The following is a 27,874-nucleotide window of genomic DNA, read 5'->3' on the forward strand; positions in this document are numbered from 1 at the left end:
TTAAAACATCATACAAACCACAGAAGCTTTAGATATAGTATTGACCAGTTTTAAAGCAAAAACAGTGAATGATCATTTATACACATTCCTCATCTAATTTTTCATCTTGTTATACAAACGTATTATTAAAACACATAATTCTAATTCCTTATAAACATTGTCAAGCAGCAAGATGACAATGCATCACAGCACAACATAGAATGTTTCCTCTAAGAAACCACAGCAGCAGTATTTGGTGAATGGTTATGCACAGAACTAACTTTGGAGGGTAATGTTAAACATTCCTCATAAAACAGGCAGTACATGTATACTAACAAATGGAAAATGTAACTTTTTTTAATATAAATGTTACTCTTTATGCTTTAAATTAAAAACAATAGGACACTCACTCTTTAGAAGCAGACAATAAAAGGTGCTTTAATTCTAGACCCCATAATAGAAAACTATTCCATTAGGTCACTTGAGCGTCTGTAACCTTTGAGGACTGCCCTTTGGCTTTTTAAAATTAACCACAAATATAAAAGCACTTGAAGTTTACCAGTCAAAATCAAAAGTTACATTAGTTACATGTTACATTAAAGCATATCTTTTGTGAAAAAAATGACTTTAAAAAAGATTGCATCATTGACTTAAAATAATTTCAAAAATTGTTGCTCTTAAAAGTAAAAATGCACCACTTGCAAATCATTCAACATGTTTTAAGATGCCATAGTTTGCGAATCCATTACTTTATATATTCTAAACTCCCACCAAAATAACATTTTGAAATGGTTTTTAAACCTAATATCTAAACAAATGGGTCTGCATGTCTGTGATATGGATTCATCATGTAACAATATATTTATGTTTCCACTATGAAAATGTCACTACAAAATCCATTAAGCAAATTTTATATTCAGTTTGACAGAAATATTACAACCTCATTTAACAGTGCTACACAAATATTTAGTGTTTGAGGCATTTAAATCAGGGCAATGCTATCAATACAATTGGTACAGGCAATTTTCACAAAAAGTTTCAGAGGCAATAGAAGATTTGGGAACAAATGGCTGGTTGGGAAGGAAATGAAACAACCTACCACAGTCCTCAATTTTAGAATTAATCCTCAAAAGATGCCAAACTTGGTCACCGTCATTCTTTGTGAGGTTCAGACAAGATTCTAATACTTCCATGTGTTTTTAATGTTCATAACCTTTTAAACTTTAAAATTAATCAATAGCTAGTCCATTTCCCAGAGACTGAAAATGCAGCTGTGATATAGTTCTGGTAAGCTGTTACAAAAACACTAAATAGGAAAAAGAACAGAAACACTATACCACGTAAATAATTCTGCATTAACAACTATGTCTCCTGCCTCTCTTAGTGGCCTTAGAAATACCATAAGTGTGTTGTGGGGTGCAGGAAAAGAAAGTTTTAAACAAAGTATTATTTTGTACATCTTCATATTGGCATCAATAATTTCTCCTTACTCTCCCCAAGTGAGAGTCAAAACATGATGGATGTGAACTATTAGTACACTTTTAGGTATATTTCTCAAGTTAAACAGAACATTTCTTAAAATTCTATAAAATAAGACATGCTTGAAGCATAAATGTCAATAAATAATGCCAACATGTATATCTTCACATAGATTAATTTGTATTAATTTGGGCATGACCCTTGTGGATTTTGGAGGGAGGGCTACATGAGCCATCATTTTTCAACAATGACAACAGGAAGCTTACCAGCTACTTAAAGTTTTTCAGCAACTATTATCTAAACCTTAGATATCCACCATAAAGCAGAATCCATAGTTCAAAACATCAGACTATGAAAAAATGTAACTTAAATATCCACCCAGGACCAAGAAGCTTTTTGGGCACTCATTTTTGTCTCTAACTCATGGTCATTTTAATGTGATACTTAGCTACTATGAAGCATTAAAATTAATGCTTGAAACTGTGTCACTTTTGTTATGCCCTAGAGTCACATAAAAATAGAAAATTGCATCTAATAAGGAAATAAAGACAGAAAGACTGTGCCCCACTCTCAGCACCTGGGAATCTTCCTCTAGCAAATATGTAAGACTAAGGTTATGCTCTGTGAATTCCCTCTTAGTATCTCCAAAAGGCTACAGTATCAGCAAAGAGGCGTTCATCAGGAATACAACTGTGGTAAAGAACCAGTGAACTGTTAATAAACAAATAAAACTATAAGCATGAAGTATGAGGTATCAAACATAATTATACACCATCATAAAACAGAGGTTAATTAAATAGATATTTTGTGATGACTAGTTCTTAAGAAAACCAAGGTAAAAACGTAAAAAGAACTTGAATTAAAAAATAAATTGGCTTTCCATTTCATTCTTATGCAAAGCAGGTAACACTAAACAGGGAAGTTCTTTAATTCATCTCTCTTCCCTAGTAAACAGTCCAAAGTTCGGTAAAGACAAACACGGAAACCTGGCAGCAGTCATTTTACAGCTAAGCAGGTATTTTCGCCCACTGTTTTTTCCTCAATACCTTGTACCTCTGAGGTCTTGTCACTGAATTGTTGTTTGTGAAGAAGTATTTTTTTCCACAACACATGCCTTGAGCATAAGTCCTCCCATACAAAGGGAGTAACTAATTCTACTCTTCCTAAAGTAGAAGATAGTTCTTAGATTCCTAAGTTACTACTGTAATATCTTAAATAGGTTATCCAAAAAAACATATGTCACACAGGATAACAATTTCAACATTATAAGAGTCAGAATTAAGGTCCCCAATAAATAACTGCTATCTTAAAAAGAAAAATAAATTTGCAAACTATTTTTTAATTTAATCTATCATCAATTGTTAAGATGCACCAGGTGCATCACTAAGAAAAAACACTGCCCATTAAACTATGACACAATGCTTTCGTATCACAGAAAATGTTTATTTTGTATCTATTAAAACAGCGCTTTTAAACAGACTTATCACATCAATCTTGTGCATACGTAAAGAAAACGTGTGAAATAAATTGGCTAAGTTATAACTATAATTTCATATTCTGAGTCCAACTCTTCTGAATCACTTTTCAAATCACAGGCGTAGATGTCTGCATTCTTCCACATAACGCCCCGCTCAGCGTTGTCAAGAGGAGTGGTGATGCAGCATCTCCTGCAAGAGCGCTCCACTGCTGTCTTCTGTTTAACGTCAGCAGGAAGCTTTGGACAAAATGGTGTTGGATGCCTTAACGATAGTCCCGTTCGGCGCATGAAACGGTCACACCAGCCTCTTGTTGCTTTAAATTTTGTTTCATCAATTCCGAGGGTTCTGGCAATTTCTCCTGCCTTCAGCTGCATTGCTTGGCGTGTGATAGGCAATCCCTTTGCACGTGTTTCACTGACAAAATGTAGTACAGCTTCATCTACCTGTGGGTATCTTCCTTTCTTAGGTCCCGTAAAGCATTTTGTTGTTGCTTTGCAAGAAAATATGGAATTGCGGTCATTTCTCCAACGACGGATATTTGCTTCACTAATATCAAATGTACGTCCTGCTGCTCTGTTTCCATGCTTTTCTGCATACACAATAACTTTTCGTTTCAATGCTGAATCATAGTGTAATCTTTTTGAAGACATTTTTAAATGTCAACTAAACCTGACACATTTGGTACCAACAATAGACATGTTGGTTAAAGTGATGACACTATGACAAGCTGTAAATTCACACATGCACAAGGTAGATTAATTACGTGACTGCCCCCTGGTTGACAGTAATGAGATGCATCCTAGTACTAGACAAATTAAAATGTGAAGAAAAGTGTACATTTTAGGACTAATATGTTTTTTTTAAGCTTTTAATGTTTACCGTTCGCACCAGAGCGAGAAAATAAGCCCAAGAGCCAAGGAATAAGTAAGTAGAAAGCTAAGTGAAGCAAAAGATTATCTTTAAGATGGAGTTTGCAATGGTTCAATTTGGTTTTAATTCCCTTTATTTTTATATGGCTTACATGTAAATCTTTTTCTAAATTGGACTTAAAAATCCAAGTACAAATGTTCATGAGTCATTCAGCAAATTTCAAAGCCAAGTCACCAAAGAGAGGCTAACAATTGCTTTTCCTCATTCACTAACAAAGGACTATGCCTGGGGTCAGTGGCCCTCATCGGCAGGTGCCCTCCTCTGGCGAGCGGATCTGATCCTGTGTGGAGAAGATGAAGTGTCTTCTTCGGTTTCAGACCCTGAAAGCTCATGATCTCCCTCCTGGGATCCTGTGTCTCCCACTAGTTCTCGGAGAAACTTGAATTTTGATAAAAAAAGATGCCATACAAAATACCAACCTAAAGAAAGACAAAAACATTAAGACAGTTGTTACACACAATGTTATCAATTCAGAATGTTACAGTTAATTTGGGGAGTATTTTACGAAACAGTATATATACATATATAAAAATATATATAAATAATTTTCACAGAAAATGTATTTTAATTATATGATGAAAGAATAAAGCCAGAGCACCAATATCTTAATTTCAAGATTTTAAAAATTGATTTAAAAATACAATTGTTTTATGTCAAAGTCATTAAAAAGTATGAACAACTCTTTTAGATGCCCACTAATAAGGAACAAACATTAATCAACAAAGAAATGCACAGGACAAAATCTCTGAACCCATACTTGGCTGCTGAAATGTTGAAAGTGTAAAACTGTAGTTCCCAACCTCCAGGCAGCACACTAGTATTGGTCTGTGGCCTGTTAGGAACCAGGCCACACAGCAAGAGGTGAGCAGTCAGCTAGCCAGAAAACCAGTGAACCTTCACCTGTATTTACAGCTGCTCCCCCTCACTTGCATCACCGCATAGGCTCCGCCTTCTGTCAGATCAGCGGTGGCATTAGATTCTCATATGAGTGTGAGCCCTACTGTAAACTGCACATACGAGGGACCCAGGCTACACGCTCCTTATGAGAATCTCATACCTGATGATCTGAGGTGGAGCTGAGGCGGTGATGCTGGCGCTGGGAAGCGGCTGCAAATACGGATTCTCATTGGCAGAGAGGTTTCTACAATAAATGTAATGCACTTGAATCATTCTGAAACCATCCCCCACACCCCTGCATACCTCCCCTGGGGAAAACTGTCTTCCATGAAACCGGTCCCCGGTGCCAAAAAGGTTGGGGACCGCTGGAAGACAAACAAAATCAACCAGTGTAACAAAGTTGTTCAAGTGTTTTCTTGATGCATCTACTTTAAACACTCTGGTTTCACAGAATAGCAATGGATTGTAGCATATTTTGCGCAAACAAAATCCAACCAGCTTTTCTACTCCAGTGTTAAAATAAAACAGACCAAGATGAATGAACACTTAAGGACAGTTTCTAATTTTACTTGTTTTTATTACAATCTCTGAAAAAAAAAAAAAAAGATTACCATAAACTCCTTGACACTAAACGACTAACTTCAGAGATTTAACTCATTTCTCAAGATTTTGTTTTCCTTTAAGCCTGACTGCTGAATGTTAACTGAACCAAACCGTAAATATTTTTTGGTCAACTGTGTGTTTGAGTAAAGCACCTAACTTCGTAAAATGGTATTTTAATGATATTCCAACTTAGCATGTTCTCTCTTCCCCCAATATTCTTTGTAAAATAGGCACAGTGAATTAGTAGAAAGAACACTGGGCAAGGAGTCAGGAGTCCCAGCTCTGACAGAAGATTCACAAAGCTACTGTGAAGAATAAATGAGAAGGTATCTAAAGGGCTTAGGTGCCTAGCACTAATTAGCATTTTGTAAAATGCTCAACTGACCTGAGCTACGGTTATTCTTGCTTGGGCAGCAGGCTCTGAGGTGACTTTTCTTCTGTTTATTATCTTTTTAATTGGGATATGAGTCACATACCATAAAATTCACCCTTTTAAAGTGTACAATTCAGTGGTTTTTAGTATATTCACAAGGTTGTACAACTATCACCACTATCAAACTCCAGCTCCAAAGAAAATCCACATGGTATCTAGGAGTGGAGCTGCTGGTTCATACAGTAACTGTGTTCAACTACCAGTGAAACTGCTAAACTGTTTTCCAAAGCAGTTGTACCAATTTACATTCCCACTAGGAAAATATAAGGTTCTGATTTCTCCACATCCTCACCAACACTTTTATTGTCTATTGCTTTATTATGGTCATCCTAGCAGTGTGGTCTATCACGCAACTTTGATCTGCATTTTCCTAATGACTAATGATGTTAAGCATCTTTTCATGTGCTCATTAGCCTTTTATCTTTTTTGGAGAAATATCTATTCACTCCCTTTGCCCATTTTTAAAAGTCAGATTGTTTGTTTATTATTCAATTGTAAGATTTAAGAGTTCTTTACATATTCTGGATATTAGATGCTTGTCAGATATATGATTTGCAAATATTTTCTCCCATTCTGTGGGCATCTTTTTATTGTCTTGAAAATGTCCTTTGAAGCACAAAAGTTTTTAATTTTAAGGGAGCCCAATTTACCATTTGTTTTCTTTGATTGCTTGTGCTTTTGAAGTCATATCTAGGAAAGCACTGACTAATCCAAGGTCTATGTAGTCATTGTCTTCTAAGAGTTTTATAGTTTTTGCTCTTACATGAAAGTCTTTGATCCATTTTTGTTAATTTTGGTGTGCGAGAGGGCTCTAAATTCATTCTTTTGCATGTGGGTATCAAGTTGTCCCAGAACCATTTGTTGAAAAAATTCTTCTCTCCCACCATTACATTGTCTTGGTACCTCTGTCAAAAATCAGTTGATCATAAGTATTACAGTGTATTTCTGAACTCTCAATTCTATTCCGTTGACCTGTATACCTATCTCTACGCTAGAACCACACCATCTTGATTATGGTAGCCTTGTATTAAGTTTTGAAATTAGGAAATTTGAGTCTATCAACTCCGTTCTTTTTCAAGATTTTTTTGGCTAGAGTCCCTTGCATTTCCATGTGAACTTCAAAATCATCTTGTCAATTTCTCCAAAAAAGGCAGCAAGAATTTTGATAGGGATTGCACTGAATCTGCAGATCAATTTAGGGACCAACACTGTTTTTTAAAATACTTCTCTTTACTTACCAAATTTTCCCACAATGAACATACATGGTTTTGATAATCAGAAAAATAAGAAACAAACTAGTAAGTAAATCATGAATACTCTGTGAACTTATATTTTTTAAATACTTCAATGCCATTTACTGGACTACAGTTGATTTCAACAGATAATAGGGAAACTTTCTCCTAACTCTTAGGTTAGTTTTGAGACTGTAACTTAAAAGTTAAATGAACTCATCTGACTAAGGTATTATGCTAAACAGAGATTACAGATGTAACTTTACCATCAAGGAATTATAATCCAGCTCAAAAATGATGGTCTTGACCTCATTAAAACCATAGATTCCAACAGTGGCTACAGCATATAAACTGACCATAAAGAAGAGTAAGGAAGGTGACTGGAACGCTTTTGACTGAAGAGAGACCATGGTGAAGGCTTCATCACTGGGCTCCCACCATAAAATACTACAGTGCCCTTAGGATGGGTAAGAGAAAGCAAAGTCTCTCAGCACAGAAATCTACAAAATAAGGAACTGAGGATAGCTGTAGCTGTCAGAGTCTTGGGATGTAAGAGCATTCAGCTAGATTACAGACTCTTTCTTCCCCAATTTTAATAAAAGAAACAAAAAAATTTTCTTTTTAAATCACTGCCAGCAACCAAACATAAGGGATTTAATTTCAAGTCAAAATTCAGAACGTGGTGCCAATGAGAGAAACTCTAGCGTTTGGAGCAGCAAGTTATGGCTACTATGTCCACACTCACCACTCTCCTCCTACCCATACCAGCAGAACCACTCTGACTCCATACCACTCTAATTTTTATCCTTGAATCTAGAGATAAGCAAGCTTGAAGAGTATACTTATGTCTCCCTATTCTGCCTGGGTGCAGGCTGGCGGTGGTAGGGCATGCGGGCAGTGACACTGTTTCCCATAAAAAAAAAAAAGTGAGGTAGAGAATTCCCTTAATATAAACATGGAATTCATTTGCTTGGCAGCCAAAAAGAACAAATTATCCACTGTGCTTGGATTCTTACAATAACTACTGTACCCTACTCCCACAGGGTGGGAGTGCGAAGGAACGAGATAAATTGTAGTCTTGATAATTGCAGTGGTATTCACTAAGCTGAGGGAAGTTCCACAAGTTGTCCTCCATGTAAAATGACTAAGTTCTTACGGAGCCGTAATTCTGGGGGGAGAGATGGGAAGAGGATCAAGGGGGAGGTGTCTCTATATCGAACGAGATAAATTGTAGTCTTGATAATTGCAGTGGTATTCACTAAGCTGAGGGAAGTTCCACAAGTTGTCCTCCATGTAAAATGACTAAGTTCTTACGGAGCCGTAATTCTGGGGGGAGAGATGGGAAGAGGATCAAGGGGGAGGTGTCTCTATATCCCAGTACCATAAGATCTGATGTTTCTACTACAGACTGTTATGAAAGAATTTTAATAGTCTGAACAAAGGATGATACTAAAAATGTCAGGAAGTTTGAGTGGAAAAACTACATAACACATTTATTCTGGAAAAAGAACCATCGTTAAAACGTCAATGAATATAAACCAGGAAAAGTATGACTGAGCAAAGAAGAAACCAAGAAGTACTCTTGTGCCAGATAAAACTGTTAATAAGATATTCAATGGCTACATTCATTAGACAGGAAAATAACAATAGCTAGGAGGCATCACACTATCTGTCTTCAAAATATAGTACAAAGTTATAGCAACCAAAACAGCATGGTACTGACATAAAACAGACACACAGACCAAAGGAACAAAATACAGAATACAGAAATAAATCCACCTATTTATAGTCAACTGGTTTTCGACAAAGGCACCAAGAACATTCAGGTTCCTCAAAAAACTAAACATAGGTCTACCATATGATCCAGCAATCCTACTACTGAGTATATATCCAAAAGAAAGGAAATCAGCATATTGAAGAAATACCTGCACACAGGCCCATGTATATTTGCAGCAATATTTGCAATAGCAAAGATATGGAATCAGCCTAAGTGTCTATCAATGGATAAATAAAGATGTGGTGTATGCACACAATGAAATAGCATTCAATCATAAAAAAGAATGAAATCCTGTCATTTGCAGCAACATGAATGGAACTGGAGGGTCACTATGTTAAGTGAAATAAGCCAGGCACAGAAAGACAAATGTTACATATTCTCACTCATATGTAGGGACAAAAAAGTTGATCTCATAAAGGTAGAGAGAAGAATGATGGTTACCAGAGGCTGGGAGGGAAGGAAGGCCTGAAGAATGGTTGGTTAATGGTACAAAATTGCAGTTAGATAAAAGGAAAAAGTTTTAGTGTTCCATAGCACAGTTGGGTGACTAAAGTTAACAGATTTTTGTATATTTCAAAATACCTGGAAGAGAAGATCTGAAATGTTCCCAACACAAAGAAATGATAAATGTTTGAGATGATGGATACCCTAATTACCCTAATTGGATCCTTACACATTGAATGCATATAACAAAATATCACATGTACCCCATAAATCTGTACAATTATTTATCAATAAAACTAACTCTCTAAAAACTTTGGGACAGGTACCACGCAGAAATGCCCTGCACATATAATCTAATAGTCAAATTGTTATTCAGTTTAACTAAACTGTTTTGTCACATACTTCTGGTATGTCACATTCCTTATTGCTGTTTAATAGGCCTGTGATCTATTCATCTACAGCATTTTATTTTTACTGATCTTATGACAAATACAATACAAAGTAGAAAGTCTGTACATACACAGTTCATTTCCTGTTATTTTAATAATGCAGCTTTTAGTTCAAGTTACAGAATATCCCTAAGACTTAGCTAAACCAAAAAAAAGGGGAATTTGTTATAAGCTTACAGGGATGTCTCAGAGCCCATGGGAGGATGCACCCTTACCAGGGACTAGAACTAGGAGAAGGTTCTCATGAACTGAGATCATTTTCTCAGCACTATTGGTTTCTCTCTGCACACTTGCTTCATTCTCCCCTATGCTTCTCTTTGTATATTGCTGCTCCTTCCCCAGCTTTCCACGACTTCTCCAGTCATACTCTCAAAACATATATAGCCTAGAATTTCTGCCCTAAATTGGGTCAAATATCAGCCCCAGAAGCAGTCTGCATTACCTGGGAGTAGGAGCAGGAATAGTGAACAGGGACGCAGGACCTATCCCTAAGAGGCCTTAGGTGTTTTTAGAGATTGAAGGGTAGTGGATAGGATAACCTGGAGAAGATCCCCAGTAAAGGTAGCTCCTCTATCTTTACTGGCTCCTAGAGGATGATCTCCACTATAGAAGCCACCCCAAAAAACCCAGGCAGGCAACTCTTTGGTTAGTATCTAACCAAAACCTTCCATCTCCTTGGGATCTGCCTCAATTCCTTTAAAACTTCAGCACAACATGACCTTTAATTAATGTTCACACAGCAAGAGGTTCTCAATCTCTGGAGCAGAGGAATGACTTGAAGTGTGGGACAGTGGGGTCAGATGAGGCTGGGAGTCATATTCTTCCTTTAAGGGAAAAGAATACCTGCAAATGTAAGACAAGTTCTAAAATATTTATCACCCAATAGAATGACTCTAGTTTAAAGATATGTGATTACCACGCTGCAGCCTTCATTCACCAAGAGGAATCACTCAAACTGGCCACTCATCAGAATCTGCCAGGGAGCTTTTAGAAACTACAAATTTACAAGGGCTCATCCCAGATATCCCAAATCAATCTCTAGGAATTGTGCTTATTCATTTTTTTAAGCTCCCTAGATGATTCTGATGAACATGCAGGTTTGGAAAAGGCAGGTGGGGAGGGAAGAAGCATGAGGGGTGTTGCCAATCAATTAGGGAGACTGGCCAGGGAAAAGGAGAAAAGGATCAGCAGTAGAGTGCCGGTGGGGAGTTGATGGGAAAACAGCTGACCAGATAGCCTGAGAAGACTCCACTTGACAAAAGGTAACCATAGCCACATCAATATTTACTGAAACCATGCAAGTATGTCAGGGGAGTTACAAAGAAACTGACCAGATATGGCTGATGAGCCGGCTGATGCTGTAAAAGGACTGTGGATGTGATGGGGATGGTCAGAAGCTGGACACAAAAATGTTATCTTTGCTCCAAGTAGAACTGTACTGTATCTGGTTAATAGAATGGTTTAGTATAGTACATACATTCAGAGCTCATTCTCTTCTATACTATGAATGTAAGAGAAGACAAATGAAAAGTTACCTAATAGAAAATGGATGTTATTGGTCATAAGACAGCACCAAATCATAGAACAGGGGTGTGCGTGTGTGTGCGTGTAGGTGTGTGTGTTGGGAGGGGAAGAGACACCACAGACACATGAGAAAGAAACATTAGTTCAGATTGATAACTCCAATTTACCATAAGAATAGACCAGCCTAATTTGGACTCCGGGCCCTAGTGACTGACTTCTCCCAGGTATGCATATGTTTTTGGGAGGAGAGGGGATGGAGGAAGAATAACCACTAGGACCCGGGCTACCTTTTATTGAAAAGGACCTTCCCCTTGTATACTATGTGCCTACAGCAGACAGGACCTCTTATGGAAGTATAGCTCCTACAATTCCTGCCACCCAAACCTAATGCACACACACCAGAAACCTACTCTTATTCTATAAGCATGTGTCTGGTACCAGTCCTGGGATTTAATGAGAGAAATGGGAGAGAAAAGAAAGAGCTACGGGGAAAAGGACTGTCTACAATTATATGTGCCTATAATAAAAAAATTCATGCTGATTGTTAAAACGAATTTTTCAGTTTAAAGGGCAAGTTTATGCTTTGCTCCAGTCTCACGTTGACAAGCACTGTATGACAGAAAAACTGGCCAGCAATAGAGGGTGTGTATTCTGGGATAATCCAAAGAGCAATCACTTGTGTGTGCCAAGAACTAAGCATTAGTTCAAAAAATGAATTTCATGAAACACACTGTATGTTGTTTTTCCACGTAAGATAAACATGCTGGTAACAGAAGGGTAGTGACAGTAGATGAACTTGAGTGATGAACCATCATCATCTACACACCACAAACCCAGGAGATAACTAATTTCACCTTCAATTACACAATTCTCAGTTCACAAAGTGCTTTTACATGCAACATCTCATTTAGTCCTCACAATCCCTCTGAATTAGTTCGACCAGCAACCGTTATTCCTGTTTTCTAGATAAGAAAATAAAGGCTCAAAGTGACTCACAACTATTGAAGAGAGCCAGATACATAAGACAGAGCAATGAATTTTAGCTGTGTATCAAATTTCTCAGATTTTCAGGGTGAAAATATGGCTAATACACATAACACTATTTAGGGAATGAGAATATGATTTCATTACTTGCTACAGACTGAATGTTTGTGTTCCCCAAAAATTCATATTGAAACTTAATCCCAAACGTGATGGTATTTGGAGGTAGAGCCTTTGGGAGGTGATTAGGTCACAGTGTGGAGTCCTCATGAATAGGATTAATGCACTTACAGAAGATACTCCACCAAGCTCCCTTATCCCTTCCTCTTGCACTATCTGAGAACACAGCTAGAAGACAGCCATCTATGAACTGGGAAGCAGGCCCTCACCAGACAGTGAATCTGCCAGTACCTTGATCTTGAACTTTCCAGCCCTCCAGAACTGTGAGAAATAAATTGATGTTGTCTGTAAGCCACCCAGTCTATGGTATTGGTTAAAGCAACCCGAACGGACTAAGACATTACCCAAGATCTTTTTAGTCCAACAGTCCAGGTGCAGTATAACCACAAATTCTTTGTAAATTATGGACTCATTCCAATGGAGTTACATAATCTCACCTTTGTGACAGTATCTAAGTGGCTGACTGGCTCAATACCAATATCACATTTGTATAAAGTTCTCTTCCATTTTCAATCCTACTACCTTATTTCCATTTTACCTAAAGGCAGCTAAGGCTCACTTACAAGATCATACATCCAAGTCCACAATGTAGACAAAGCCAAATAGAGCCAACCTCTTCCAACTTCCACTACAATGCCCCCTCTACTGAACACCCCTTTCTCAATGACACACTAGGCAAAGCTAGAAGGCCCTGGAGTTGCCACTGCTGAATCAATATAATTTTGAACCATACTACCTCCATATCCAAACTCTATCCAATAAATGTAAGACATCTTTAAAGTTGCCTCTTAAAATCTTTCCTCTCCTCTTTCCATTCTCTTTTCCCTTCAGTGGTCACAACATTCCCATGGATCCAAATATCACCTCTGTTACAGATGACCAAATTTTTCATCCATACCTTCCACCTTTCCAGTAGGGAATTTACCTAGTTGGCTTGAAACATCTCAAAAAAGTGTGTGTGTACACATGTGTACCTGGACCCATCAGCTCCTAATGGGTATTGTATCCTCTCCCCATCTCTCTGCTGGGAAAGAGTTCCCCTTCAGCATTTTGCCCTCCTTTACTTTATTCCAGTGCTATAGATTCTACTTTAACATACACTCTCCCATCTGTTTCCTTCTCTACATTCCTACTGCCATCCTATCCATCTCTATCCTAGATCAAACCCTTATTATCTGTCAACTGGGTTATCAGAATAATCTTCTATATTTCAGAGGCATGTTAGAGCCACACTGCTCTGTCATGAATCCTAACTCAACAACTTACGTGTAACTTGGGCAAGTTAACCTCTACAGGCTTCAGTTTCCTCTTCAATAAAATGTGGATAACAGTACCCACACTCAAAGGGTCAATGTGGTAATTAAAAGTTAATACACGTAACAAACTAAAACAAATGTCAGACGTAATAAACAGTCATCAAATATTGGCACTGTTACCATCTCCTAGGCTCCAACCTCCTCCCCTCTGAGGCAAACTACAAGGACATGAGACTACTACCATTGTTACTGAGAATTTTAAGCATCTTTAATATATAATTTTAAAATCTTTCCACAATACTATTTCTTCAACATGAGCTCTCTTGGGTGACTGCTTTAGCACCTCGTGTCCACATCCATCACTCATTGTATTAATACTGTCAGCTCCATGAGATGCAAGTTTCTTAAGGGAGGGAAATGTATGGCTTGAATAATCAGTGTTTTCCAATGTGTTCCCTATGCCTTAAAACAGTACCTGGCACAGAATAGGTACTCAAAACAAATCAACCAACCTCCATCCTCCCTCCCTTTCTATCCTCCCCCTTCCCCACAAAAACTACCCATGAATTCAAGGATTTGATGACTTTCATCAATTGATCCATTTCAGAGTCAATGTGAGCCTGAAGATTTCTACTATTAATATATAATACAGTGGCTACTGTATGGCAAGAACTGCTGGTGCCCTTTCACAAAAATACGGAACAACCCCATCAACCAAATTCACCTGAGATGTACAGAACATCCCCCTCAACTGCAGAAGAAACATTCTTTCCAACTATATATGGAACATTCACCAAGACAGACTATATTCTATATCATAAGTCATTAAATTTAAGGGTAAATCCTCCTAAATTTTATCATATAAAATACATTCTCTGACCATAAAAAAATCAAATTGATAACAAAATAGCCTTAAAAAACCAAATATTCAAAATTTAAACAACATACTTCTAAATATTACTCGTGGTTCAAAGGAGAAATCACAAGTGAAATTAGAAAATATCTTAACCTGAATAAAAACGAAAACAACCCACAAGCGATACCTGGAAAAAAAACTTTAAAATGAGAAAAGTCTAAAATCAATAATCTGAGCTTCCCCAGTAAGAAACTATAAAAAAATAGTACAAATAAACTCAAAATAAGCAGAAAGAGGAAATAAAGATATATGCATAAATCAATGAAATAGAATATGCACAAACAATAGGGAGAAAAGAATCAATGAAACTAAAGCTGGTTCTTTGGGGGAGTGGGGGGGCAGGCAATAATTAAATTTATAAACCTCTAGCCAGACTGATTACAAAAAACCAAAAAGGACACAAATAACCAACATCAGTAATGAAAGAGAAGACACTACCACATACCTTTCAGGTGTTAAAAGAATAATGAAATTATAAACTTTATTCCTGTAAATTATACAATTCAAAGTAAATAGCAGTGTTTGAAAGACACGAACTATTATACAAAAGCTGGTTCAAGAAGAAACAGTAACTGGAATGCCCAATATCTATTAAAGAAACTGAATTCAGAGTTGAAAACCTTTCCAAAAAGAAAAGTCCAGGTCCAGATGAATTCCACCAAAGATTTAAGAAAGAAATTATGCCAACCATGGCAGACACACTCTAGTAATACCAATGAGTCAAGCCTTTGTGTAACCTTTGTTTGACCCCCTCCCCTTGTGTGTGGGTAGAACCTGTCACCTGCTTCTAACCAACAGAATATGGCAAAGGTGATGGGATAGTTACTCCCTTTATTAGGTTATGTTATACAATAAAGGTGAAGGCATTTTGCAGATGTAATTAAGGTCTCAATCATCTGACTCTGAGTTATTCAAAAGTGAAATTACCCTGGGTGGGCCTGACTCAATTAGGTAACAGCCTTGAAAGAGACTGGGACCTTCCGTGCTGTCAGAGATCCTACTGGCGTGAAGAAGGAAGCCACCATAAGCCCTACAGTCACAAGGAACTGAATCCTGCCAACAACCACATGAGCTTGCAGGAGGACCCCAAGCTCAGAAAGGAATGTAAGCAAGCCAACAAACACCCTGACTGCAGACGTAGGAGGTAGGGAGTAGAGGACCCAGATAAGCCAGGCCCAGACTACTGATCCACAGAAACTGTGAGCTAATAAATGTGCGTTGTTTTAAGCTGCTAAATTTGTGGGGATTTGTTATGAATCAATAGAAAACTAATAAACCAATTGTATGCAAACACTTCTAAAAATATCAAAGGAGAAATGAACAGTTCCCAATCCATTTGATGAGGTCTGCACTACCATGCCAAAACCAGACAAAGGCATTTAAGAAAAGTACAAATACTCCTTTCCTCATGAATGCAAGTAGAAAAACCTTAAATATTTAGTAAATCAATTCCTGCAACAATAAAAAGAGAGACATGTAATGACCAAAGTGGGTTTATCTGAAGAATGCAAGACTGCTTTAATATTCAAAACTCAATCCATGTTATTCACCATATTAATAGACTGAGAAAAAAACACATGATCATCTTGATACAGAAAAAGCATTTGAAAAAAAAAATCCAACATCTATTCTGAAAAATTCTCAGCAAAGTAGGAATAGAAGGGACCTTTTCTTCCTCAACCTGATAAAGAACATCTACAAAAATCCTATAGCTAATATCATACTTAATGTTATATTTTGCTCCAAAAGATCAGGAGAGAAGATCTGCTTTCACTTTCTTTCAACATTGTACAGTCCTTAGACAGTTCAATGAGGCAAAAACTAAGAGACAAACATACACATGGGAAAGAAAAGATAAAATTATCTTTGCTTGCAGTTAATGCTAGCCTCTGGGTAGAAAATCTTAAGGAATTTACAAAAATCACGTGTAATAACGTATCCACTAACTTCATTTATTATATTTATTTTAATTTAGGTTACATTTCTTTTAGTTTTTGCCTCATTGCATTGGCTAGGACCTTACAATGTTGAAAGATACACAATGGAGAGATATAATAAGGTCATGGATTAGAAGACTCATCATTGTTAAGATGTCAAACTTATAAGGAAATGCAAAGAACCTAAAATAGGCAAAGCCTCAATCCTTCCCTCAAACCATATACAAAAATTACCTCAAGGTAAATCACAGACCTAAAGGTAAAGCCTAAAATGTATAACTCCTAAAATGCAGGCGAAAATCTTTGTGACCTTGCAGGAGGCAACAATTTCTTAGATAGGGCTCAAAAAGCACGAAACGAAAGAAAAAAAATTGATCTCACCACAAAAAATACGTGAGGTGAGGCATAAGTGAATTAGCTCAATTTAGCCATTCTACAATGTATACATATTTCAAAACATCATATTGTACACCATAAACACATACAATTTTATTGGGCAATTAAAAACCTTAAAAATTTTTTAAAAGAATAAACACAGGTCACACTTAAAAATTGATAAGCTGGACTTGTCAAACAATCAAAATACAAAACAAAGGACACAAAAAATAAAAAGGCAAGCCATAGATTAGAAGGAAATATTTGCAAAACATATATTTGATAAAAGACTTGTACCCAGAACAAAGAGATGTTACAACTTGATAATAAAAAGACAAATAACACAATTTTTAAATGGGCAAAAAATGTGTATAGATGCTTTACTAGAGAAGATAGAAAGAATGGCAAATAACATGTGAAAAGATGCTCAACATCATTAGTCATTAAGGAAGCACAAATCAAAACCATCATGGGTCACTACCTAGCCTCTAGAATGGTTAAAATTAAAGACAGATGATCCCAAAAGTTGTTGATGGCTGTGGAGTAAATAGAACTCTCACACGTGGCTGTTGGCAATGCAAAATGTTTGGCAATTTCTTACAAAGTTACCCAAAAGAAATGAAAACATACGTTCATAATTTACAAATTTATAATTGAATGTTAATAGTAATAATATTAACAGCCAAAAGCTGGAAACAACTCTAATGTCTGTCAATAAGCAAATGAATAAACAAATTGTGGCATATCCATATAATGGAATACTCTACAATGATAAAAAGACTCAATCACTGATATACACAACAACACAGATGGATTTCAACAGCATTACTATGCTGAGTGAAAGAAGTCAAACACAGAAAGCACAATATATGACTCCATTTATATTACATTCTTGAAGGGTAAAATTATGGTAATGGAAAGCAGTTCAGTTGTTGACTGGAGCTTAAGAATTGATCACAAAAAGACATGACAGAACTTTCTGAAGCAATGGATATGTTCTGCATCCTGATTGTGGTAGTGGTCACACTACTGTATACATTTGCCAAAACTCATCAAATACACTTAAAATTTTATTGTATGTTAATACTTCAATAAAGCTGACTAAAATCAGAAAACAGAATCAATTCTTTGTCAAACTCCTGAAGCACTTGTTAAAATAACTGGGAGGCCATTAGGTTGATACGACTTCAGCACCTCGGGTTCCTACACAAGCAAACCGATGCCCAACTCGGAGTAAACAGTCAAGCAAAACTTAAGCTTAACCAATCAGAAACCATCAACTAACCTCCAGATAGGGACTTTCTACTTTAACCAAGAGAATATTTTCTGTGTCTTGCTTCTATGAACACCTTATAAAAGTTTCTCCCTTGCGTTCCCCCGGTAGACCCCAACTGCTTGCAGTTTAAAATGTTGAAGGGCCAAAATTTATTTTTTAACACACTGAAAACCAATGAATTAGATGATCTGCAAAATTTGTTCACGCTTTTCTATGATCAACACATTTTATCTTATTCTACTATTATCTTTGAAATGGATATTATCTTAAGTAAAACCACATTAATCTAAGGATAGTTTACATTTCTAACACCATATTTAATCTTTGAAAATCTTTTTAAATATCAATTAATTCATATTTATTCACCTGCACGTCAATGTGAGATAGATAAGCAGAAACACAGTCAATCCTCAGTATTCCTGGACTATTTGTGAATTTGCCTACTTACTAAAATTAGAGAGGTTGAGTACATTGCTCAAGTCACACAGGTAGTAACTGGCAGTGCTAGCTGTGCAACTTGATCACAGAGTCACAGATCACCCTGATCCAACTCTGTTCTGTTTCACTAACTATAATACTTAACTTTGCTAGGCGCAGAAGGAACTTGGGACTGGGTACTAGCTCATGCCTGCAAATTATAGTCTGCCCAGGGTCTATCAGGTCAGGTTGAACTAGGGGATATAACCAAGACAACCTCTGAAGAAGGGAGGGTCTGATGATAAATGACTACTCCTCTTTCCTCATGTAGGCCCACACTCTTGATATTCTCCCAGGACCTATGTTGACTGGGTTCTAATTCTGTCCAAAGTCTTCAAATCCCACATGCTCCTTAGGCACAGTGGCAGACAGAGCAGACACAGTGGTATTACTGTTGCTGGGTCATTCTACAATCAGAAGGCCACCACCCACTCCCAGCCTCGACTGTTGCTGCCTTAGTTCAAACTTTCATGGGCACGTAATGCTCACCTCATAACTACGTTCTTGGTTTCTAGCCTCCCCCTCTCCACACACTGTAGCAAAGCAGCCTATAAAATTTTAAGTTCCTGCTAAAAACTCTTAGCTCTCCATCGCCTATAAGAAAGCATAAATTCTGGAGGCAATACATATAGTGCCACAATTTAGATCCCTCTTTTTCCATCTATAACTTCATCCTAGCTGATTATTCAAGGGCTGAACATTCATTCATTCAAATATTTGTGGACTACTATGTTCCAAACGTTATCCTTATTGCAACATATTTGTCCAATAATTATTATAGGAAAAAATAACCCAGAGTAAGGGGAAAGAGGCCATGTGTGTGTGAGGGAGGCTAGTACCTTACAGAGAGGTTTGGGAGCCTCACTGACAATTGCAATGATAAAGTTATCATTCACTGAAATGGAGAAGGCTACAAGAAGAGCAAGATCTGGAATATGGTTTTAGATATGCCAAGTTTGAAATGTTTATCGCACTCATAATGTTCAACAGTTTTTATAACCTAATCTCCAGCCTCCCTGCACTCCCTGAAGGCCAGGGGTGGGGCTGAAACCTCCCACCTTCTGATCACCTGTTTGGTCTTTCAAGTAATCAGCCTCCATCTTGACAGTAACTAGGGGCTGCAACCTGAGTCACCTTATTAGCATAAACTCAGGTGTGGTCAAAAGAGGCTTGAATGGCAAAAGACACTCCAGCACTCAAGAAATTCCAAGGGTTTTGTGCCAGAAACCAGAACAAAGACCAAATATATTTTTATTATATCACAGTGATGAACTTAGTGCTGACTACTTTTGGAGCCTTAGGCAAATGACCCAAAAAAGGAATAGAAGCCTAGGTTTTACTATCTTTACCTGTTTTATGAATGTCTTCCCTACTGGAGTATGAGGTGTTTCAAGAGCAGAGATTATGCTTTATCAATTTGTAGACTCCCATGACCACAACCGACAGCAAATGAACATAAATTTCACTAAGTGTATTTTATTGATGGATAAGGGCTAGCCATCTTGAGGGAATCATGGTTTGTGTCACATTAAGACTTCTTTGTAGAGAAAAATTAGCCGGGTGTGGTGGCACACGCCTGTAGTCACAGCTACTGGGAAGGCTGAGGCAGGAGGATAGCTTTAGTCCAGGAATTTGAGGTTGCAGTGAGCTATGATGACACCACTGCACTCTAGCCCGGGCAATAGAGCGAGACTCTGTTTCAAAAAAAAAAAAAGAATTTGTGGAATAACAGCAGTCAGTCAAAAACAAATTGTCCTTTAGAGATTGTTTCACAACAATGTCAATATACTTAACATTACTCCCAGAGGCAATCACAGCAATAACAAAAATAAATAAATGGGACCTGATCAAATTAAAAAGCTCCTGCACAGCCAAAGAAACTGTCACGAGAGCAAACGGACAACCTACAGAATGGGAAAAAATTTTCCCATGCTACACATCCGATAAAGGGCTGATAACTAGAATCTATTTAGAACTCAGGAAAATCAGCAAGAAAAAAATCAAACAACCCTATCAAAAAGTAGGCAAAGGACATGAATAGAAATTTTTCAAAAGAAGACAGAAGTATGGCCAACAAACATATGAAAAAATGCTCAATACCTTTAATCATCAGGGAAATGCAAATCAAAACCACAATGAGATATCACTTATCTCCAGTGAGAATGGCCTTTATCAAAAAGTCCCAAAACAATAAATGTTGGCGTGGATGTAGAGACAGGAACACTCATACACTGCTGGTGGGACTGCAAACTAGTGCAACCTCTGTGGAAAGCAATATGGAGATACCTTAAACAGATCTCTACCATTTGATCCAGCAATCCCATTATTGGGCATCTACCCAAAAGAACAAAAGACATTCTATAAAAAAGACATCTGCACTCGAATGTTTATAGCAGCACAATTCACAATTGCAAAGATGTGGAAACAACCCAAGTGCCCATCAATACCTGAGTGGATTAATAAAATGTGGTATATGTATACCATGGAGTACCACTCAACTATAAGAAACAATGGTGATAGAGCACCTCTTGTATTTTCCTGGATAGAGCTGGAACCCATTCTACTAAGTGAAGTATCCCAAGAATGGAAAAATAAGCACCACATGTACTCACCATCAAATTGGTTTCACTGATCATCACCTAAGAGCACATTGAGGAATAACATTAATCTGGTGTCGGGCAGATGAGGGGGGGAGGGGATGGGTGTATACATACATAGTGAGTGTGATGCGCACAATCTAGGGGATGGACATGCTTGAAACTCTGATTGTTGGGGGGGGCAAGGGCAATACATGTTATCTAAACTTTTGTACCCCCATAATATGCTGAAATAAAAAAAAAATAAAAAAATAAAAAAAATTACTAAACTGTAGACAAAAATGGTTAAGATGGTAAATTTTGTTATGTGTTTTTACCATAATAAAATTTTTTTTTAGTTTAAAAATGAGTTATTCCCATGAACAACACATGTTTGTACTTTGCTAAAAAAATAATAATAGTAAGACTTCTTTGTAATGGGAATTTAATGATTTAAACTGAGGAATCTTTCTTCATTCATTCTTCAAACATATGAGGGCCTACAATGCTCCAGGCACTATTCTAACATCCAGGGATAGAGCAATGAGTAAGCCAGGTAAGGTCCATAACTTCAAGAAGCTTACACTGTAGATGGGGGAAATAGACTCAAAAACAGCTCGTTTCAGATAATGCTAAGTGCTCTGAAAACTATAGGTAAATGAGATAAAATGACTGAATAAAAACTACCACAGGTGGTCAGGAAAGGTCCCTCCGAAGTTAGCATTTGATACGAAACCTGAATGAAGAACAACCAGCCATATGAAGAGCAAGAGGAAGACTGAGGATAAAGACACTGCAGAGGGTACAAGGTTGACCTGTTCCTGGAATGTTATGAGTAGTGAGGAGAGTAGAGAGATGAAGTCAGAGAGGTAGGTGGGGCTACTCACATAGATCTTTATAGGCCACAGTAAGAAATCTGGATTGTATTTCAAGAGAAATGGGAAACCATCAAAGAATAGGTTTTAAACAAGGAGAGGCATTTTAAAATATTACTCTGAGAACAAGTGGTAACTGGTCTAGCAAAGCAAAGCAAACAAAAATCTGGATGGCAGGAGAGGAGCTAACAATTGGAGACAAAACGCAATGAAGAACCATGAAAAGATCGGGACTAGGAGTGGGAGGAGGGGAGGGAAGAAAAAAGGAGGATTGGGTAAAAGTCTATTCAGGAAGACAGCCAAGTTTCCCACACCCAAGTGGGAAATGAGAGAATTCCTCTCTGGAGAAATAGAATACCCACAGAGAATACATCTCCCGATACTAACAATTGCAGATACCCCTAGAGAAGAGGCCAAGTCGCTGCCTAATCATACTGCAATAAGCCCAGAGCTAACACAGAATTTTTATCAACACCTTTTACTGTTTCACTCTTTAAATACAAACAAAGAACAGATCACTACACATTTAATGAAAACCTCTAACCAATAAAAGATTCCAAAGCAAACAAGCAGAAAGAAAGAAAACATGGGCAAAACAATGCAAGGCGAAAACACGTTATTTAAAAAAAAAAAACCACCACCAACAAAAAACCTATAACTAATAAGCTTATGGAAATAAGATACTGCATATATATAGCAAGAACAAGTGCCATACAAAAGCAAGAATCAAAGAACAAGAAAGCTCTGAAATTAAAAACTGGATAGCTAAAATTAAAAATTCAATATAAGAGAAGACAAAACCCAAAATATCTCCCAGAAGAAAGGGGAAGGAAGGAACTGAAACAGAAAATGGGAGATACAAAGATAAAATTAAAGAATCAGCCCATGAGGTCCAACATCCAACTAACAGAAATTTCAGAGAGAAAAAACCCAAGAAAATGAAGTGGAGAAAATTATCAAAGATCAAGTAGAAAATTTTCTCAGAATGAAGAAAAATCTGAATTGAAAGGGCCTACTGTTCTAAAAAAAGAGACACATACCAAGGTATATTACTATTATGTTTCAGAATACCAATGATAAAAAGGCTACCCAAAAAGCATTAAGAAAGAGAAACCAAGTCACCTATAAGGACAAGGAAATAGAAGGCACTGGATTTCTCAAAATTAGTCCTGGAAGCTAGAAATCAATGGAATACTGATTTCAAAATTCTGGATGAAAATTATTTACAACCTCAAATCTATTCAAATTATCAGTCAAGTATAAGAGTAGAAAATAATAAAAAGACATTTTCAGGCATTAGCTCAAAATTATTTTCAAGGCATTCTTTCTTAGAAAGCTACTAAAAAATGTGCTCCAACAAAACAAGAGTATAAACTGAGAAAGATGATGGCATGAGATCCAGAAAACAGGATATAGAACAGGATAGCAAAGAAAGTACAGCTTTCTGTAGGAGAATGACAGCTGTTGAGAAGGAGGGCTCTGGGACTGGGTGGAAGGAGGAGAAGAAAGAGCAATGCATTTGAAAATATGGGAAATATTACTGATGAGTATAAGAGATTATGGAACATTTGGAAGAGCAGACAGATAACATGGGTACGTACAAAAAAATAATACTATGTAAATTAAAAACGCAATTATTAACCTCAAAAAAAATGAAGAGCCATATAAGAAATGAGGTGTATGGTCATATCACATACACTATTTGACCAGCACGGAATAATATTTACACAATCAAAATATAAATCCTGTCAAATTAGACAAAAATTATGCTATTAATGGCAAGCATGGAAAGAAATGTGGAATCTACCAAGGTTAATAATGTCTAAAATTGCAAAACCAATAGACAGCAATGAATATGTAATTTGGAAATATGGAATAACTAGGAGAATAGTGAAACTGAGGGTTGAAAGGAACTACTTGTTATAAGTACTGTGGACTTTTGAAACTACATTTCTGTTAAAAACTTTTGACAAAATATTTCCTTCATAAAACAGTCTGACTAGTATGCGAAAAGTAAATTATAAAGAAAAGATGAGTCAGAAAAAAGGCTAGGTAGGAAATTAAGGCAAGACAAAGATAATGATGGTGATGGTGGTGGTCATGGAGAAGAGAACATATTTCTGATTTTTTAAAGATATAAAAGTGAGAAGACTTGCACATGGAATTGATGAGTTTTTGGAAAGAAGGCTGGAAAGTAAAGTAAAGGGCAAAAATCAAGGATGACACCTAAGTCCTTGGTTGGAACTACTGAGTGAAAGCAGGTTAACACATCAGATGGGATTTAAAAATGGAGGGGGGGAGGAACAGGTGGTAGAAATCAAGAGTTCTATTTTAAATGTATTAAATTTGACATGCTTATTAGATCTCCAAGTGGGGATATCAATAATAAAAATGTTTGATGCTTGAGCCTGGGGTTCAGGAGAGAAGTGAAATTTAGAGACATACATTTTAGACTCTTAGAGTTGGTATTTAAATCTCTAGGATTGGATAAGATGCTATAGGGAGAAAATAGGTAAGAGAAAAAGAAAATAGAAATATATTTGTATTATATTATGGAGATAGAAAAAAATAGAAAATAGAATCATCTCATGGAGTAAAGGTAAACACTAGTCCATAAACTTGTTGTGGTTAAAGAAAGTTAAGAAATTCTAGGGGATGAGAACCTAAGAAAAAATAATTAATTAGCCACTGTGGTAGAAAGACCACCATGGAAGTATAGCTTACAAAAGCCAAAAGAAATGCTTCTCAAAGAAATATCTTTATGCTGTACTTCTGTGGAGAATTGAGTATGTCAGGTTAAGTTCAATTAGCACTGTTAAGTGACCACCAAGAGCTTGGAAATACAGATGCCATTTGTTACTGGTCTTGACAAGGGTAGCTTCAGTGACTAGTAGAGGTGGAAAACATTTTAGAATGAATGAGAGGTGAGAAAGCAGAGATAGTCAATATAAGTAGGAGAAGGAAAACCTCCCTAGGAACCTAAAATTTAAAAATCAGAATTCACTATGTGAAAGAGCCTGTCAGAATTCTAAAGCAAACTAAGCTACGAATTCCTTGGGACAGACTCCTGTCACAAATTCTGTGTTCCCATTGCCTGGTAGACACTCGGCACTCAGTTTGCAAAACTGAATGAAATCAGAAAACAAGGCAACCCAGCCCAAAGGGCAGAGGCTCTTAATCTGATCTCCATGTTGGGAGTAAGGAAGAGGAGTCCAGGAAATCTCTCAAAGGGCGCAGGAGGAGTGGAATGTATTGGTGCATTTTTCAAAAAAAAAAAAAAAAAAAAAAAAAAAGGAGGGGGCAGGGGAGGTGGTGGTTCACAGCATTCATCAGATTCTCAAAAAAGCTTGTGACCACCAGAAAGGTAAGAAGGATTGTTTTATGGGCTTACACCTAAGGTATCCAGCTACTCCCTATCTTTTAGCCAGTGCTGAAGACATGGTGCTTGATACAGACTAAATTTTGTCCCCCCAAAATTCATAGAGTGAAGTCTTAACCCCCAATATGACTGTACCGTATTTGGAGATAAGGGTTTTAAAGAGGTAATTAAGACTAAATCAGGTAATAAGGGTGAGGACTCTAATCCAGTGACTAGTGTCCCGATAAATGGAGATTAGGACACAGACACAAAGATCACGTGAAGACACAGGGAGAAGACCACCATCTAAAGGCCCTAATCCAGTAACTGGTGTCCTTATAAGAAGAGATTGGGACACACACAGGGGAAAGACCACGAGAGGACACAGGGAGACTACTACCATCTACAAGCCAAGGAGAGAGGCCTCAGAAGAAAAATCAACCCAGCTGATACCTCAATCTCAGAGTTCTAGCCTCCAGAACTATGAAAAAATACATTTCTGTTAAGACACCCACTTGTGGTAGTTTGTTATGGCAGCCCTAGAAACAGTGCCTTAGTTTCTCTCTCAAGTCTGGTCAGATCTTCCCTCCTCTCCCCAAATCCCTGCCCCATCCTAGTCAAAACATGAGTCCACCCCATTATTAGTTCTCTCAACAAAAAAAGTATTTGGATTATTTCTTCACAGAGCTATTAGTTCTTGACGATTCCAACCAAAATAAGATCTTTTTACCTAGCATACTTCACCTCTTATTCCACAATGTTTTCTGAAACTAAAGGCACTTTTAGAAAAATGAGTAAGATTAAATCATCAAATAGCTGTCGAGAGTGAAGAGACCAATTAGAAATTCTGATGCCCCAAAGGTAAGTTTGGCAAATCCTATCCAAGGTGTGGTAGAGTCTATACGTCATATTCCCACATCCAGGTAGCTTGCACGTTCAAATTAGAAAGGACAACACATTCTTTCCTCCTTCCCCACATGCAAACAAATCACAAGGATTTGTCTTTCCTACTTCAAGAAACAAACATCTAAAGGAATTAGTTTTCCCTACTTCAAGAACCTTAAACATCTGCAATTAGCTCAAAATGTTGACTTCACGAGAAAATTGCAAAAGGTTATTCAACTGCTTTATCTCATCAGAAAAGAAAGGCTGCAAGTTAGAAGCTTTAATTCTGGTATCATAGTAAAATAGAACAAAATTTAAATATACATACAAGTATATAAACACAAAGACATACATATACATTTGCACAAGTCCACACATATATCTTCTCCAAGTATAGCTCTACTAAGCATTCATTAGTACATTAATCGTGTACTGAATAAGCCCTATAGTATTCTTATGAATGCTGACCAATTACTGCATCAACCTGAACCCATTCTTCAGTCCTGTGAATATGAACAGACTCACTGACATCTGTTCTAAATTCTTCTCAAATTTTCACAACTGCTCAGCCACTTTGCTAAAAAACCTGTAGTTATCAGTTACTGTGTATAAAGAAATCAAAAAGAGCTAAAATTGCACTAACATTAGCTTGAGATAATGTTCCTCTCATTCCAAGAAGGAAAATACCCACAGCAAACAAAATAGCGCCATTATTACAAAACTAAGGGTTAGATTACCTGACCCTGGAAGTTTAATATAGCCGGTGTTTTTAAGTTCTGCCTGGTCTCAACACCTCTGCTTGGAATTTAGTTTAAGCCTGAACTCTAAGTAAACAAACGATTTCACGTGTGCTGAAAGCCCAACTCTATGTCACTCCCGGATTAAATCAAGGTAGTGAAACCTCTCATTATCATTAAGGTCAGAACCTGTGAGAGAGAAAAAGGAGTACCCAATCACTTCACCTTCGAATACAGGCCAAGGTTAAAATCTGGGCAGACTGTGGTAAGAGCGGCAATCCAGAGCAGACGCTGCCGGTGAAGCAGTATCTGCTTTAACCCACAGACAAGATGCCCAGCCCTGGATCCTGACCTTTCCCTCTCCAGGATGCCCGCGGGCCTGCCATGGGTCAGGGACACATTTCCTCTGCGCTCACTCCTGAGAGGTAAGGGGACACAGCTGATTTTAAGAACACTCGTCCATCCACGCTTAAAAAACGAACAAACAAAAAAACAAACAAAACAAGCAAGTCAGCAGCCTGGCGTGTGGAAGTGCCCCCGCGGCGGACGCCCCCACTCACCGCACACCATCAGCAACAGGACGATCAGTAGCGTGGCCACGAACACGAGCAGGGTCAGCCCGACGTTGTGCCACATCTTGGGGGGAGGAGGGTGGTCGGCTCAGGACGGCGGGCGCGGGCAGGCTGGCGGTGCGTCCTGGGCTTCAGCGGCGGGCGCCGGGCGCGGCGGGGCGCCGGGGCGGCATGGGCGGCGGGCGCCCCCTCGGCAGCGCCCCCACGGGGCGGGGCGGCGCAAGGGCGGGCACTGCGAACGACCCGCC

The 27,874-nt window shown here is 37.7% G+C and overlaps 1 protein-coding gene across 2 annotated transcripts; it reads right to left on the minus strand.

Moving 5' to 3' along the window:
- Positions 1–27,874, minus strand: SMIM13 (small integral membrane protein 13). Of its 2 annotated transcripts, XM_069493070.1 has the most exons (3): positions 27,615–27,874; positions 4,924–5,007; positions 1–4,285 (listed from the first exon to the last, which is right to left on the minus strand). In XM_069493070.1, exons 1-3 carry the CDS (start codon positions 27,688–27,690, stop codon positions 4,098–4,100), a joined length of 348 nt encoding a protein of 115 aa, XP_069349171.1. In that variant the 5' UTR covers positions 27,691–27,874; the 3' UTR covers positions 1–4,097. The 2 variants fall into 2 exon arrangements, with proteins under 2 accessions (XP_069349171.1, XP_069349172.1); XM_069493071.1 differs by lacking the exon at positions 4,924–5,007.

Source organism: Eulemur rufifrons, chromosome 18 (assembly GCF_041146395.1).
Source record: "Eulemur rufifrons isolate Redbay chromosome 18, OSU_ERuf_1, whole genome shotgun sequence".
NCBI lineage: Eukaryota > Metazoa > Chordata > Mammalia > Primates > Lemuridae > Eulemur > Eulemur rufifrons.